The 17,759-nt window shown below is 41.0% G+C and overlaps 1 protein-coding gene, 1 long non-coding RNA gene and 1 pseudogene across 5 annotated transcripts in view; 1 reads left to right on the forward strand and 2 right to left on the reverse strand.

The window, feature by feature from the left end:
- The window catches only part of LOC134223016 (facilitated trehalose transporter Tret1-2 homolog), a 113,450-nt gene extending 99,838 nt beyond the window's left edge, over nt 1–13,612 (forward strand). For all 3 annotated transcript variants that reach the window (XM_062702168.1, XM_062702162.1, XM_062702156.1), the window contains 2 exons: nt 10,947–11,377; nt 11,682–13,612. In XM_062702168.1, coding sequence (XP_062558152.1) covers nt 10,947–11,377; nt 11,682–12,455 — 1,205 coding nt within the window. In that variant the 3' untranslated portion in view covers nt 12,456–13,612. The remainder of the gene's footprint in view (nt 1–10,946; nt 11,378–11,681) is intronic.
- On the reverse strand, nt 8,168–10,939 carry LOC134223078 (uncharacterized). 2 transcript variants are annotated; one of them, XR_009982461.1, is made up of 3 exons: nt 10,150–10,939; nt 9,395–9,511; nt 8,168–9,323 (listed from the first exon to the last, which is right to left on the reverse strand). It is a non-coding gene; the product is annotated as an uncharacterized LOC134223078 (long non-coding RNA). The 2 variants fall into 2 exon arrangements; XR_009982460.1 differs by having other exon boundaries at nt 9,796–10,939.
- Nucleotides 13,613–15,653: 2,041 nt separating the features above from the next.
- Nucleotides 15,654–16,281, reverse strand: LOC134223070 (uncharacterized; annotated as a pseudogene).
- Between the last annotated feature and the right edge of the window lie 1,478 nt (nt 16,282–17,759).

A 17,759-nucleotide genomic window follows, 5' to 3' on the forward strand; every position in this document is an offset into this window, starting at 1 on the left:
TTTTTTTAGGTCGCAAAGGCCCTAGGCAGTCCTTGCTTTCTTGATACATGTGTCTATGTCGAATTTGGTACCCATCTGGCTCCATATGGCTACCAAGAGATTTTATATTTAGTGTTTTTTTTGTTTCCTCGATCTCCCTTTTGTGCGTAAGGTTGGATATCATCCATTGATTCTCCCAGTTCAGGCTGACGACCTTTTTGATGCATATTTTGGCATCAGCGACTAAGGAAGTGAAATGCTGATGTTTTGGATCGTCAAGTAGCTCAATCGTCATGGTATTCAGGACATGGTATCCAGTGAACCCAAAAAGTCTGTAACAATAATGATTGAAGTCATATCAACTCAATGAACCTACTGGGACATCATATCATGCACCATTCATAAGTTGGATCATTGGAAAGATCTATCCTCTATGAGATGCTAATGGCATGACCATTGACTCAAGCATACATCTAGATGTGAAATAGAAGTTGCTTGGAAAATTATTCGGAAGAACCGTCAGAGTAACCGAGAAATTAATGTTAGTATGGCATCATTTGCTTCCACGAGTCGATATCGAGTCGAAGAACATCGAATCACGGAGGGCCTATTGTAGCTTGTGAAAATAATGAAATCGTATCGGCTCAATGAACCTGCTGTGATGTTTAGCGCTAAACGTATACATCGTTCAGGACTTGCTTGATCGGGTAGATCGCATGTTTTGAACTCCATGCCAGTTTGAAGAACCATAAAGTCCTGTTGTAGTAGCCAGTAAAAGTGTTCAGTGAGATCCTATCGGCTCATTGGACTTGCTGGGATGTTCAGCGATGCACGTATACATTTTTCTGGACCGGAGACGAGCCAGTCTAGGGCTGAAAGTCCTTAATGAAGATTAATAAAAAATTCTGGACTTGGTTGATCTGGTCGATCGCATCTTTGTACTCTCGGCCATTTATTTATTTATATTTTTTAGGACCAGTTCTCGTCGAACCATGAGTGGGGAATTTATTTTGTGACCCATACACGGACCATTTGTGGCTTTCGGGTGGTCCACTGGAAGAACATTCGAAATGGAAATGGAACGATGGGTGCAGTTGCTGAGTTAGAAGGAGGTTTGTTCGTGTCCCATCAATACAAGGATTCTGCATCTTTGGCGACATCGGCCAGCGAGTGCGTTCATGTTTGGCATCGGTGGTTTGGCAATAGAGATTGTGATGCTATCATGAAGCTCGCGGACCTGCCCCAAGGAGTGCACGTGAAGGGATGCAGTTGAAAGGAGGTGTGTGAAACATGTGCTCAAAGTAAAATGAAGCGAAAGCCGTTTCAGAAAGTGTTTGACTCCAAAAGTTCGACGGTGACGGACTTCGTTCACACCAATATCTGTGGACGGATGCTTAGCTTAGCTTGATTGACTGTACCCATCGTAGTTGCTAGTCGTGATTGGCCGAGACAGCTCACCAATAGAATAGTTTTCTCGAGACTAGAAATCTGTTCTCGCTGCACATGCTTCGGAGTTTCTTTAATTCAAGACCAATGCCGATGCCGGCTACGTCCTCACAGTCAATAAGTATAAGGGGAGGAAAATTTTTTCGACACTCATTGCTACAAAAGACCGAGGAATCCTCTGCATCTCCATGAGCGCACTGGAAAGTAATAGTATGTTAGGAGGGGAATATATTAGAAATCACCTTGGTAAGCGACTAATTATTGCTTTTGAACGACGCCATATTCATGATGATACAAAAGGCTAATTACGATACGAAGACTAATTCGATAACTTAACTACATCGCGACGACTAAAACACGCACTGCACAACGCTTGCTCGATGGCAAATCCGAAAAAACACGCACTGAACTGATTAACTTTATTACCGGCCGCGCGATACAGAACACAATATTTCGGCAGATCGCACGATCGTTCTGCTGTCCGAAACAAGAGAAAACACGCACTCAACCAATATCTGTGGACCGATGCGGACGAAAACCATTGGAGGACGGAGATATTTCTTGACGTATCTGCAGGATCCAAGAAGCAGAAAAATAGTCGCGATGTCAAGTTCCGAAATATCTGCCAACCATTAGAAGAAGCTAAAAAAAGAAGAGTTGATGATTCCTTCAAGCATTTCGAACATTGAAGTGCACGATAAATCCATCGAACCAGACGAAGTCCAACCCCATGGCGACGATGAATGGGAGGATCCAGTGGATGAAGAGCTATCGAATAAAGATTAACCAGATGACCTGCCAATCCGAAGGTCTGAAAGGATCAATCGAAGTAAGTCACCGGACCGTGCATTGCTAGACCGTTCAGAAGGGACTGAAGAGTTTCAAAGAAACAATGTCCAGTTCCCGGAGCAAACAATGAACAAAGGCGATGTTGGAGCAGATCTCAATCAATTCCAACGACACATGGGACCAAGTTGACCTTCCCGAAAAAGGCAGTTGGCTGTAAATGGGGAAACGGGAACAGAACGGCGAAGTAATCCAGTACAAGGCGCGGCTTGTAGCTCAAGGTTTTAGCCAACGCCATGGAACCGACTACGACGACGGGTTCGCGCCGGTGGTCCGTCAAACTTGACTTTTTCTATAAATATTATTAACTGACCGCGCGCGACCTCCGCGTTCGTTTTTTTTTTCTCTCGTAAGTAAGTACCCGCGTGTGACAATGAAGTGTGGAATGGTGAACTGTGCACAAAACGATAATCGTTTTCTTTGGCGATGTCACGGCAGTTGCAGACGTACATTTCACGCAGCATGCGTAGGAGTACAGCGCAATCACGAGGAAGTATTGCGGACTTTCATGCTCCCACTATGTCAAGACTGTCAGGAAAAGTTCACCTTTGAACAAAACCTGCAACATTTAGCAGAATCCTTCTTTAATATCAAAGAAGACATTGAGCGCACTTTGTCTGCAAACCATAAACTGCTTTCTAACTACGAAAGCTTAGCTGCTACTCATGACGAAACGCTTGAACGCGTAGAAAAAATGTTTGGTACTATTAAGCAAAACATTTCTAACGTCGCCAACAGCAGCAAAAATAGTGCTACGGAAATAAAAAATAAATTATCAGCCCTACTTGACACACCTTCAGCATTCACCTGTACGACTGTGGAAAAGACCGCCAATTCGGCAGCAGCTGCAACAACAACAGCAACAACAACAACAACGGAAGCAGAACACTCAACAGACTTGCTGCCGGACCTCATGAATGCAGTCAAGAGCGACTTGGTAACTTTAACCAAGTCAGCTGTGACTGCGGCAATAACTGAAATTACATCAGCAGTAGCAAAACGAAGCACAACTGGAGACTTCCCTCACTTAATTTCTTTGAGTGAGCAGCTTTTAGAGGAGGTCAGGTCAGTTTCTGCTGCTATTTCCAATATTGACTGCAGTACTGACAAAATCTCAACGCTCGCAAACAAGACTTGGCGGATGAACTAGCAGAGGAATCCCAAGACAAAAACTCCACTGAAAATAATTTAGTTGCTGGGGCTCACAATCCACAATCTCCACTCAACACCAAAGTAAAACAGCACCAACCAAACCCATCTCCTGCCCGGCAGAAAATTTCGCGTGATGCCATTGCAGAGCTTTTCGCTGAGCGACGCGCAAAATGGCGCAAGTAAAGGGAAGTTGTGTTAGACACCTTAATAAAGCTGGTTGGAAATGCTTTCTGCCAGGAAAAAATGCAGCTGGAGCCCAGACTGGAAAAAACTGGAAGAATACCGGCAGCATGAAATCTCCAGAAACACCCTCACCAATAATCCACTGAATGAAAAGGCGACTAACAGTAAAAAGACATCATAAACAAAAAGCTCCACCAATAAGAAGCAAAAACAACGTTACAACTTCCTACACCAGCAAAAACAACAACAATAACAACAAATCTACAGACAAACAGCTGCTCGTAATGGCAAAGCATCAATTTTCCGGACCCCCAGCATCTACAGACCATCCAATTGCAGCTCTCTCTGCTCCTGCTGCAAAATCGTTCATCAATTTCAAAAAAGGTGAAACGATAAACCCGGCCAAAAAAACAAAACCCACACCTCCACCAATCCTCAACCAACAGAGTGAACCAAATATCGGAAATCTGCAAAGCCTTCAGCAACAGCACCAGCAACAACAACAACAGCATCTACGACAACAACAAGAACAAAATCATCAACAACACCAAATATATCAGCAACAACAACAACAACAGGAAACACAACTACCGAATCCTGACAGCCAATTTGAGTTAGATCCGATGAGACCACCCATCGTCCGTCTGACTCAGCAATCCACCGAAGGAGACGGCCGTTTCCTTAAAGCCAGACTACGTGACCCGAGGATTATGAAGGTTGTCCGGTTGTTTTTGGCATACATGAAGGACCAGTCTGCTAATGTATGCGTCGAGGATTGACTCAACGAGCATCAGGATGCTCCTTGCATCTGAAGGACTGCCGACTGCACCAGAACATCTACATCAAATATTCATCCAAGTACATCAGGAATACGGAATTGGGCCAGCAGAAGCTGCAGCTGATCTACAGTCATACCGACAATACCTGTCCAGCGAGCGGACACATCGCCTGCAGCAACTACGGGAGAGCACAACGAGGTAGCACTCTCCTTCCCCCGGAAATTTTCGCAAGTAAGGACGCCTTCTTCGGCTGAAGAAAATAGCACTATCTTATCGACCAACGGGGTAAATATTTTAACAACCAACGTGCTTCCAACAAGTTCTTCATCAAAACAGAATGCCACTGAAGTTTTGATTTACTGTCAAAATTTCAATCGCATGAAAAGCCCAGCTAAAATGAAGGAAATTCATATTAACATCTTAAGCTCGTCCTTCTCGGTTATTTTGGCAACTGAAACCAGCTGGGATGAAAGCGTGAATAGTGAAGAACTTTTTGGAAGCAGCTTTAACGTATTCAGGGACGATCGCGATCTCTTAGAATCCAAAAAAAAGTCTGGCGGTGGAGTTCTAATCGCAATCTCTAGCAATTTTGATTCAGAAATAATAACTACAAAAAATATAAGAACTTTGAGCATGTTTGGGTGAAATCTAACATTGCAGGAGAAACCCATGTTTTCTCCTCTGTGTATTTCCCACCGGAACATGCGCAAACAACATCTTACGAAAGTTTTTAAAAACTGCAGAAGAAATTTTATCAGGACTTCCACCTGAAGTCAAAGTACATATTTACGGAGACTTTAACCAACGCACCGTTGACTTTATTCCGGATTCAGAGAACGAACAAATTCTACTTCCAGTCGCTGGGGAAAATGAAACACTTATGTTTATATTTGACAGAACTGCTAGCCTAGGACTTAACCAAATCAATCACATTAAAAATCAACAGAACTGTTACCTTGATCTCCTACTAACCAATATTCAAGAAGATTTCTGTGTGACTAAATCATTGAATCCCTTATGGAAAAACGAAACATTCCACACGGCAATCGAATACTCTGTGTTCGTTCATGAATATAAAAAACCCAGCGACTGTGACTTTGAAGAAGTCCTTGAATACAACAAAGCAAACTATGACAACATAAGACATAAGCTAAGTAGATTTAACTGGAAGCAAATTTTAGAGAATGAAGGTAATATTGAATCTTCCGTTGATGTCTTTTATAACATTATTTTTGATATTATTATTGACGAGGTCCCAAAAAGAAGAAAACGACGGAGAGTCAATTCAAAATATCCAATTTGGTACAATAGGCAAATAAAAAATTTAAAGAATCGCAAACAAAAATTACATAAAACTTACAAGCTAGACAAGACGAATGAAAATTTGGAAAAATATTTGAACATCTGCGATCAATTAAAATTAGCAATTGATGTAGCATTTGAAGAACACAACACGAAAACAGAAAACGAAATAAAGTCATGTCCAAAGAACTTCTTCAATTACCTAAAATCTAAATTAAAATCAGACAATTTTCCGTCAACCATGTATTTAGACGAACGCGTCGGTAATTGCTCGGAAGATATCTGTAATCTTTTTGGAGATTTCTTCCAAGAAATATACACACTTAAAAGCATAATTTCATTTCGGTAAAATAAAATAACGAACTTGGTCGGCAAACTTTATTATTACTGAAATCTCGTTGAATCTCGACGAGAATCGGTACTTAACACCGATTGCAATAACTCGGTAATACAATTTGCATACGCGATCGGTAAACTTGAAATCAGACGGTAAAGCTCATCTGTCAAAAATTTAGTTTTTAGTTTTAGAATTTAGTTTTTCAACATCACACGTGTCTGAATAAAGAGCAAATTAATTTTATTTGAAATATTTAATGTAAGTACACATAAATAGTCGCTTAAATATATAAAAACTGCGATAAGAAGCAATTCATTTATTGCCTAAAACCATCAATCATCAATAAATAACTATTATACTATTTTAGGGAATTTATAAATCTCCCGATATATTATCGAGGGAAGCGAGGAGCCACCAAGATTATCCATGAAGCATGTTCGCACCTAATTGAGGCAGTTGCTGGTTGTTCGAGGCATGATGTGTGTTTGAATTTAAAGAACCAGTTGGTTATTTATTCAATCTCAGGTTGTCTCTCCGTTACATCTAACTTCGAAAGCGAGACGCCATTTGCATGCAATGAAGAGCTACAATGCGCATCCTTCCAAATATAAATTTTATTTAGAAAAGGAATGAAATACCACATTTCCTAGTCTTCCAACTCGATCGATAACATTCATGAATCGTGTGCTTAATCTTTAGTGGTATGATACTTATGTCAAAATAAATTGAATTATACTTATCCGTACTAACACTCGATATATTTGTGTATGCATTTAAACTGATTTAATTCGGAGAACAATGAAAATAAACAAACAAATGATTTACTGAATTTCGGTACAATGATCTACTGAGTTGTTCGGTAAAAAGTACCGAACAGATCGGTAAAGCATTTCCGAACAGATCGGTAAATTTTGACAGCTGGAGGTTTCAGTCAATTTACGACCATTCGGTAATTTGAACTTTCACCGAGATTTTTACTGAGATCTCAGCTGTTGGATTCTCGGCAATTTTTTTTGCCGGCCTCGGCGAAATAAATTAAGTGTGTACACCACCTTTTCGGAACAAGATCGCGACCTAGATTTTTTTGCGCCTATCCCAGAATTCGCTAGGGATATCGGTGTTAATCAGATCATGGTGAACGATATTCTAAACGCTTTAAAAAACTTAGATGCATCTAAAGGCCCTGGTCCTGATGGTATTCCACCGATATTTATGAAGAGTCTGGCTAAAGAGCTGACTGCACCTTTGTTTTGGCTCTTCAGATTGTCATTGGAATCCGGAAATTTTCCCAGGGTATGGAAAAGCTCCTATCTTGTGCCTATCTTCAAATCAGGCAAAAAATCTGACATTCGTAATTACCGTGGAATAGCCATTATCTCTTGCATTCCCAAACTTTTTGAATCCATTATCAATGAAAAATTATTTTCACAACTTAAAAACAGAATTACGAATAAGCAGCATGGATTTTTCAAAGGTCGCTCTACCGCTACAAATTTAATAGAATTGATTGACTATTCTCTTAATGCAATGGATAATGGTAACTACGTGGAAGCTCTATACACTGACTTTAGCAAGGCGTTTGATCGTATTGACATTCCAATGTTACTCTTCAAATTGCAAAAAATTGGAATTGAGCCAGGCTCCTTAGATGGCTTGAATCTTATCTCACAGACCGGCAACAAATAATAAAATTTAACGGAAAGAAATCCAATCCCATTCAAGTCACTTCAGGAGTTCCACAAGGCTCTCATCTTGGCCCTCTTTTATTTATATTATATGTAAATGACATTACCTTCATTCTCAAAAATATAAAGATTTTAATTTATGCCGATGACATAAAGCTATTTATGGAAATAAAAAATGAAGACGACATAATCATATTCCAGAATGAAATACACATGTTCTATACATGGTGCAGAAAAAGCCTATTGCAACTGAATGTTAAGAAATGCAACATAATATCATTCAGCAGAAAAAGAATAACACCAAATACACAAATGGTATTAGGGAACAATACTGTAGAAAGACACGAAAGAGTTAGGGATTTGGGAGTGATTTTAGATTCGAAACTAACTCTTGTTGATCACTATAACACAATCATCCACAAAGCTTATAATATGCTAGGCTTTATCAAGCGTTTTGCTTCAACTTTCAGGATCCCTACACAATCAAAACACTATATATTTCATATGTACGATCTATACTGGAATATTGTAGCATTGTATGGTCGCCTTATACAACCACACATGAAGAAAGAATAGAGTCAGTGCAAAAACAATTTCTATTATACGCTCTTCGTAAATTAGGTTGGACGTCATTTCCTCTTCCATCTTATGAAGCACGTTGCATGCTTATAAATATACAAACTTTGAAAGAACGTCGAGAATGTGCAACGGTTTCATTTGTTAACGATATAGTTTCTCAACATGTTGATTCAACTGAAATTTTATCGAAATTTAACTTTTACATACCTTCTCGGCTACTTCGACATAGAACATTATTTTTAACCAACCACTGCCGAACAAATTACGCCAAATTTGGGCCTCTCAACCGAATGATGGCCGTTTACAATCAACACTGCGAAACTATTGACTTAACAATGTCTCGGCATAACATTAGACAGTATTTCTAAAGAACAAACATTACAAATTCAGCAATATAAATTCAAAATCAAAATTATATATCACTTTACTAAAAAACCTATTATTTAATTATACTATAGCATTACAAAAACAAACATGTATATGTATATGTACTAGTCTACGTTGGTTGACGAAATAAAATAAACAATAATAAATAAACAATAAACTACGTTTCGGACCCTGATGTCTGTTGCGGCGAAACAAAAAATGATGGTTAAGCAGTACGATGTGAAGACGGCCTTTCTCCACGGCAACCTTGAGGAGGAGATTTTCATGAGACAGCCCCCTGGATGTGCAGTTGGACAGCAAGGTCTGCCGATCGAAGAAACGCCCTTTGGTTTGAAGCTGGCTGTACGCTCGTGGAATCATCGCCTTCAAGAGGTCTTCAAACTAACTAGTTTCCAATAGTATGCTGCAGATCCTTGCTTGTATCGAAAGCAGTTTAGAGGAAGGTGGTGTTACGTTCTCGTTTACGTCAATGACCTGATTGATGGCTGGATCACCAAAACCTTGGAGGCAACGCTCAAGCGAAACTTCAAAATCAGTTGCCTTTGGAATGTCCGACATTACCTGGGCATTGAAGTGGTGCGAGATGAAGCTGGAGACTTTCACCAAAGTCAACCCAAGAACATCGATGCATTGGTAAAATCTGTTGTACTGGAAGATGCTAAACCGTCAAACATTCTTATGAACACTGGATACGGTAAGCAAAACGAAACAAGCCGTACCAGAAAGTGGTAGAACAGCTATTGTATATCACTGTGAAAACCCGTCCAGATATAGCTGCCGCGATTTCCATTATGAGTCGGAAGGTTTCCTATCCCACCCAGCAAGAATATACGGAGCTGAAACGTATGTAGAAGGTTTTAAAATATGATAAAAAAAAATTTCAATAGATTATTTTTACGGATATTCCGGATCTTCGAGGGGATCACCTGGTGGCTATAATGGTCCGAGTGTGGTTCACAACATAAAGACCATGGTTCAACAAGAAATGATTATAACAATCCCGGTGCTTTACGCTGACATTTTTGAATGATAATTTCTATGGATGTTCCGGATCTTCCAGGGGACCACTCGATGGCCAAAATGGTCAGTGTCTGGAGCACAACATTAATTCCGTACTTACGGTTCGACAACAAATGATTCTAAAAACAAATCCCGCCGCTCGCAGAAGAAATTTTCTAATAGACCTTTTTTGTTCTGTAAAACATTTGACTAGGCCCACCAGTCTGAGCAAAATCAAACGGTTTTGATTTCATCCGACGAACTTTACAACTTTGAAACCGTCTGTCCAACAGTCGTACAACGTACAATAGTCCACTATACTCCGACCGAACCAAATTTGTTGGGGGCGGAGTCAAAGTTGTACCTACGAAATGTCGCAGCGTGTAGTGTGGTGAACTGCGCCAAAGCCGGAAATCATTTTTTTCAATGATTGAGATGGAGACGCATGGTATGCAATATTGTACTGCTGACTTACCAAAGATAATCTTCACGTCTCTTTGCAAAACAATCTAGAATGTTATTCCCTTTGATATCTTAAGACGGGTTCTCCACGGTGGTCCGCCTTATTGCTCAATTAAGTGCGATCGTGAAGTTCATAACTTCAATACTGATTTGAGTTTAATTTATCCAGATTTTGTATAATATCTGTTGATTTTTTTCAGCTAATACTTAATAAAGCTTTTTCATCTTGTTCGGTCGCAGATCCTTAGCCTTGTTTTGTTGACCCTCTAGAAACCTAAAAAGAATTATAAAAATGTTATGCATTATTAAATTTTATTTTAATTATAGTTTTTATAATTAACAAAGCGTGATGATCCTGCCTGAAGTGCTATTCCACTCGATGTATATGATCGAAACAACACCCCTTCTCATGGCGATGCCATTATTTATTGGAACCTTGGTGTGCTACCGAAGCTAATTTAACGCTTATCACTGCCGGCAATATTCAATTCCAGTACCTTTCCGGTTTCGGCACTCATCATAAGCGTTGTTCAAATTCAAGCAAACTCTCCATTTTATTGATATTATTGTACCGCACCGTTTGCTGCCAAGTTAATCCTTCTCAAGTGTTGCAAAACGTGATCCCTTGTCAGCTACTGTCGCCTCCATCTACAAAACACTATAAACTTGCATCATTACGCACTCACTCGACTCGAGTGCTAACCTTTCCCGCCCTTATCAGAGCTACTCATCAAAACATCAGTTTACTCACTTACTGTTCAAACCCATTCGTGCGATTGTTTTGATGCGATCCGGTTTCATCTTCCGCAGGTTCATGGGTGGGCGCCTTCCTGGCAGTGGGCGCCTTCTGCGGTGCCCTTCCGGCCGGATACCTGGCGGAAAAAATCGGCCGCAAGTACACCACCATGTCGCTGGCGCTGCCCTATCTGGTGAGCTGGGCGTTGATCATCTTTGCGTCCGGGGCGGAGATGCTGTACGCCGGACGATTCGTGATCGGTATCGCAACGGGAGCTTCCTGTGTGGTGGCACCGATGTTCATCTCCGAGATTGCCGAGACGTCGATTCGTGGGGCGCTGGGTGCGTTCTTCCAGCTGTTTTTGACGGTGGGAATTCTGTTCGTGTACGCCGTTGGACCGTACACGTCCTGGACAACGCTGAGCGTGCTGTGCGCAGCGTTCCCGGTGCTGCTGATTCTGGCCATGCTGGTCATTCCGGAGAGTCCAACGTATCTGGTGAAACAGGTGAGATTGATTGAAATTTATTTCAGATGCTAGATACTAGATACTAGAAAGTTTAAAAGTTAATTTCGAACAAAAATTGGGTAGGGCAATACATTTATAAGCCTGTGAGTCTCAATATTTTCGTCTTTGATGGTAAATAGATGGTTTAATTTAATTGCTCGAAAAGCAATTTAAGAAATAATAACCCGAAAATGCCATAGCACTAATGCCTCGAGATTTTTTGACTGTGGCAACTGAAACTAAAACCATATGGTCCACAATCCACCAAAAACTCAAAGTTCTTCTGAATTTTCTGTCATTTCAGGGTCGCCGCAGCGATGCCGCCGTTGCTCTCAAGTGGTTCTGGGGCCCGAATTGCAACACACAGAATGCCGTCGAAACCATCCAGAGCGATTTGGATGCCGTCAAGGGTGAAGCCAAGGTGTCGGACCTCTTTACCAAAACCACCAATCGGAATGCTTTGTTCATTGCACTGTTGCTGATGTTCTTCCAGCAGTTCTCCGGCATCAATGCGGTCATTTTCTACACGGTGCCCATCTTTAAGTCTGCCGGCAGCACTATGGATCCGGCTATTTGCGGAATTGTGGTCGGCGTTGTGCAGGTGTTGATGACCTTCGTTTCGTCGGTGTTGATCGATAAGGCCGGTCGTAGGATTCTGCTGCTGCAGAGCAGCTTCATCATGGGCTCGTGTTTAGTCGTTCTGGGGGTGTACTTCAAGCTGCAGAATGACAAGGCAGATGTATCTGGAATTGGATGGCTTCCGCTGGCATCGGTAGTGCTGTTTATCATCAGCTTTTCATTAGGCTTCGGGCCGATTCCATGGATGATGATGGGCGAGTTGTGCGCCGCGGATGTTAAAGGGCTGGCTTCGGCCCTCACAGTCATGTTCAATTGGTCGCTGGTGTTCCTGGTTACGAAGACATTCGGTACCATGCAGGAAGTGCTCGGTTCGGACTGGACGTTCTGGTTCTTCGGCTTCTGGATGGCGGTGTGTACGTTGTACGTATTCTTCAAGGTGCCGGAGACGAAAGGCAAAACCAATGCCGAAATTCAGGCATTACTCGGCGGAAAGAACTAAACCAAGAGACTGGCAGCACTTAACTCTAAATGTAGCTTCTATGCTGTGTACTAGCATGTACTTTCGATGTTTCGAGAGATAGAAAGAGGGCGCTATAATTGTACAATTATGCATGTTATGAGGCCCGATATGGCGCAATCTTTAGTTAGAGAGAATTAAGCTAACCACCAAAAGAGCAATCAGAGTATCGAAAAATTGGGATAACATATTCTGTCAAAACTAGCCAACTAAAAAGATGACGCGAGCAATCCGCTTTGCAGGATTGTTGAGTTATGTAAATATTGTTTTCATTTTTCCATAAGTTCAATCGTAATTTTTAAGCAATCAAGCTTATTGGCTTTTTAAGTGTTTCAGCCCGATATTATTTATTTATTGGTTTTGTAATACGTTATTTGCAAGGTCTATTTGCCAATTATTATGGCTAAGCGTAAACGTTGTCCGTGAAATAATAATAATTAATTTTACTTTAATGTTCTTCTAAATTTTACAATTTTAACTACATATAAATAGACGTAACCGAATTAAGTTAAAATATATTAAAGAAAGGGTGTAAGCTTAGTCAAACGAGTCCATGAAACAAAGAGTTTCAATCATATCAGTTTTGTTTAAATATTAATAAAAAAACGAATACAACACTGGACTGCACTGAACAGTAACAAAGAAAAATACCTCCGGATAAACTTCCAATTCTCCCTCTTAAATCAGAATAAAATCTCACCACTTTACAGCAGATGGGAACTAATTTTAAAGTGCCATACACGTTCGTTACATCAGAACATCGGACTCGAAACACACTATTTACATCACATAACCTAATAGAACCCATTATAACGACACAAATATCCAAATCAGTAACCTTTATAACCGGTTAGAATAGTCGGCATGGCCTCCTTTGATACATGAGAAAACGGTCGAAATTCAAACAAGAAAACTATTTATTCGTTGATGAACAACATTTGTGTAAAATTTCATGTCCTATCATGACACACCCATGCTGCAAACCAGCCCTAGACGAATTGTTGATTTAGTTATAAACATATTTACAAACCACAACTGGCATAGAACTAGTTCAATGAGATTAAGGATTTTGCGGGAAGCGCCGCCGTGTGTCGGCGAGAACGTTCCCGAAGACTATGAATAAAGTTAAATGGAATATGCTTCCGACTTTCTGTCTTTTCAATCTCACAAGTCCACGCGAGTCCTCCTGCGAGCAGGTTTCAATGTTTTTCTAAGTTATCTTTATTTGCTTATTATTCAATTGGTCACTTTCCAGTAAGATAAACAATAGAATACTTCAAATCGGTTATCAATAAAGTATTTGATCAGTGGTATATTTATCCGTCGGAATTTAATGGCATCATAGTTTTTTTGGTCTGAATCACGTTTTCCTTCACGACAACATGTGACTGTTATTAGTCATTTGAACCTTGGAATGTTTGTGCCGTTTGTTTATCAGTACATGTTTTATGTTAAAGTGATTTGTCAGAACTCCCAGCCTAATCCATGGCACCAGAAAGCGCCGAATGGATCCCGATGGCATATGGTACTACAGTCGACTCTCCGGCATACGGTACTCCGTCGACTCTGTCCCGTAACACGGTAGATCACTTTGACGTAGTGTGTTGCGGTGTAAGATCTACCAAACAGAGCCCTAGCTTAATCCGTTTTTCTAGCTAAGGCAATAAGTTGTGGTAATTAAGGATTCGTCGTATTTAGTCCCCGCTACACACAGCAGTCTCAGAAATAAAACATAATTAATGTTACCTTGCACTCAGTTGAAAGACTCGAATTCCTCTTGTTTGATGCTAGACTGTATGCAGCGGAAACAACTTTTCAAGCAATTAGTTAAAAAACCTCGGTACCCGGTCCTAGGCTGAACTGACTGCTAGGAAAATCGAGTTAGGGGTTTAAATACGTACTAACTCTTCTTGAACTGATGAACAATGGGAGTGAGAGGAACACACGGAAGTTCTTATTACTGAACAAATTCTCTTGCTTGAAATGGCCTTGTAGACAGAACTAAATCCCGGGTTTTCATTGTTTTACTGGTGATATTCTAGAAGCAAGACAAGGATGTGGCTAGGGCTCCGATGCATGGCCAAAAACAGTATCACTGTTCAGTTTTCTCAAGAAAGGATTAATTTCCTATTGATAAGGGGCGCGCCTTCAATGGGATTGCCCTCTGTGAAGGGTCTAAATAGAGGGACCTTGTCATGGTGGTCTTGAGAAAACAAAACAACAACTGTATCGAAACCTGCGAAAACTGCCTTGCCTCTCAATAGCACTGGTGTAACTCGACATGCACTTAAACACTAAGGATACGGGTAACGCTACAATAGATCTAATAACAGGTCGCAGTGGAACACCCGAACAGGAAAAACAAAAACAGTCGACTCTCTACATGTCGATGTTCTTTATCTCGATATCTCCCTACGTCGGTGGTTTTCACGGTCCCTTCAATCCACATACATTTTTGCTTTCTACATCTCGATAACCTCTCTATCTCGGTGTGTTCTGTTCATATTTTGTGTATAGTATTCTCACTCTGTCGATATATTCAAATTTCTAGGCTACTAGACCATCTTTGGGCAATAACAAAGCCAACAAAACAAGAAGGGACATTTGTTGTTGTTTTCAATATAGTAACGAGCATTTTTCGATCTAGTACCCAATTCAATGATTCTTCCATGCTTCTTTCCTTTGGATAATAGAGGTACTATAGAGGACGATTGTCGCTGCGGTTCCCTTTGTTATCGTTCCCAAACATGTTGGGTACCTATCTGTCAAAACGTACGGATTTTTCCTTCGTTGACATTTAGTGCCCTATCTTCGCCAGCAAAAGATGTTTCGCCAGTGACGTCAGCGACAATCTACCTCTATAGTTTATTACCTCTATTCTTTGGATTTGTCTTTCTGACTGGCTAAGACCACGATTGGTCCATCTTGCCACTTGCATGTGTTGGACAATCCTTTTGTCCTATCGTTCATGTTCCGTTTTCCGTGTGAGATGTGGTTCTTTAAAGGTTCCCCCAAACACACGCGACGCGATTCTATCGCTTAGCGACAGCAATTCTGTCGCCGTTGGTATGGAAGCGTAAATAGAACATTGCCTGCAGCGACCCAACGATAGAATCGCGGCGACTAGTTGTCGCCGTCGCGGCGATGAAATCGCTTAGGTCTGGGGGAGCCTTAACATTTTCAGATGTGTAGGTGGTTTTCTTCTAGAAATTTAACTTTTTGTTTCATTTCGTCCTCATTTTCTTCTTTAAGTGTTTCTTCTAATGGCTTCATATACTCTAAAGTTGGGTACTGGTTTCTGCTGTTGTTGTAACGGGGGCAGTCGTACAGTATGTGTTTCAGGTCTTCGGTAACTTCACACCAATCGCAACGATCATCAACTTCCCATTTCCATTTAGCCTTCGTTTCTTTCGTTAAACAATGTCCACTTCTTATTCTGTTAAGTATTCTAACTGCTTTCGTGTTTAACTGTAGGGTTTTGCACCAAATTTTCTTTCCTGGTTGTTCCATTAGCTGGTAATGCCATTTTCCTTTCTCGGTCGATAGGTTTTTATACTTGCGGTTCCAATCTTCCCATATTTCCTTATAACTAAGGTTTAGCGCATCTCCCAGTGTTATTCCTTGGCAGAATGTTTGCTTATCTTTGGTTTTTTTTAATTGCTATCTGGTCTGCTATTTCGTTGCCTTTAATTTCATTATGGCTCGGAATCCATTGGATTTTAATCGCATTCCCTCTGACGTCCTGAAGTTCCTTGTAGATTTCTCCAAGCACGTAGTTTTCTTTGAGTAGACTCTCATTCAATACCATCTCGCATGCACTCTTCGAGTCTGTGAAGATTACCACTTTGCTGTATCCTTTTTGCTTAGCCGACTCGATCGCATTCAGGATACCCAGCAACTCTGCATTCGTGATTGAAAAGTTTGCGTTGATGCTTTCAGCTATACTGGTCGAGTCCGTTTTATCAAATACTGCAAAGGCCGTTCCTGTGCTAGTCTTTGAGGCATCGGTAAAGATTTTATTATGGTCCTTGTACCGTGTTAGACATGCTTCCTTGAACATCGCTTGCCACACGATCGCCGGGGTGCGTTCTTTCTTGGGCATGGTTTTGATCAATGTGGTCTTTACAAATCTGTCGAACTCCACCTTTTCGAAATACCTCATCCATGTTAGGAAGTGCAAATTTTTGTCCGACGGATGCACCTGGAACAGCAAATCCGCATGTTTGTCCGCGATTTCCGTGAGGTACGATTCGTTGCCTATTCCCTTGTCCAGTGTTTCTCCTATGAATTTCATCAGCGGTGTTTTAAACCACAGAGACCTTATTCATTCTCTTTTTGTGAGGCTTTCGGCCCACAGTTCCATCGGTATTTGGCCTGCTTCAGCTATCATCACATGAACTTGTGTACTGTTGAGATAGTTCATTGCTTTCCGTATGTACGCATTTTGTAGTACTTGAAGTTTGTTCAGATGCGTTTTAGCAACATTTCCGAAATCCGAAGTCCGTTGCACCATATTTCATCCTACTTCGAATAAGAGCATTTCCGATCTTCACCAGTGTTTCAGGATTCGCTCCGCTCGATTTACGTGATAGCATTTTCAAAAGACCTAATTTAGCTCCTGCTTTCTCTTTTACGCTTTCTCCTTTACGCACATAGCCAAGATAAGGATGCGTGTTGACTAGTTCGATTTGCTCTCCACGGACCTTAACCTTCCGCCTGTCGGTTCTTTTTCTTGTAAAGGGAATGATTGCTGATTTCTTGTTGTTTACTTTCAGATTTAGCTGTTGCAGTTTATCGAACAATCTTCCCAGGAATTCCGCGCATAATCCTGCAGCTTCTTCGACTGACTTTGCTTTGATGATGGCCGCGAAATCATCAGCAAATTGCACAAGCTCACAATCGTTGTCCGATAGCGTGTAGGCTCGCTGTATACAGGTTAAAAAGAATAGGTGACAGTGGACAGCCCTGCGGAAGTCCTTCCGACACTTCGCATTCTACAGTTCCTTCTTTAGTTTGCAGAACCATGCTCCGGTGACGTAGATATTCATGTAGCCAACTGATTAGTTTCTCCGGCACTCCTAACCTTGCCATGCTGTCCAAGAGTAGTGATGTGTTCACTGAGTCGTACGCCATACTCACGTCCAGAAACACCACAAAAACTTCCTTATGTTCCTCCTTTGCCTTTTGCACCGAGTTCACCACGTAGTTTATGCATGTTGTCGCCGAAACATGTTTCCGGAAACCAAAAGATAGTTCCGGGATCATATTCTTCAAGGTTGCGATTTC

The sequence above is a fragment of the Armigeres subalbatus genome, chromosome 1 (assembly GCF_024139115.2).
Source record: "Armigeres subalbatus isolate Guangzhou_Male chromosome 1, GZ_Asu_2, whole genome shotgun sequence".
Classification (NCBI taxonomy): Eukaryota; Metazoa; Arthropoda; class Insecta; order Diptera; family Culicidae; genus Armigeres; species Armigeres subalbatus.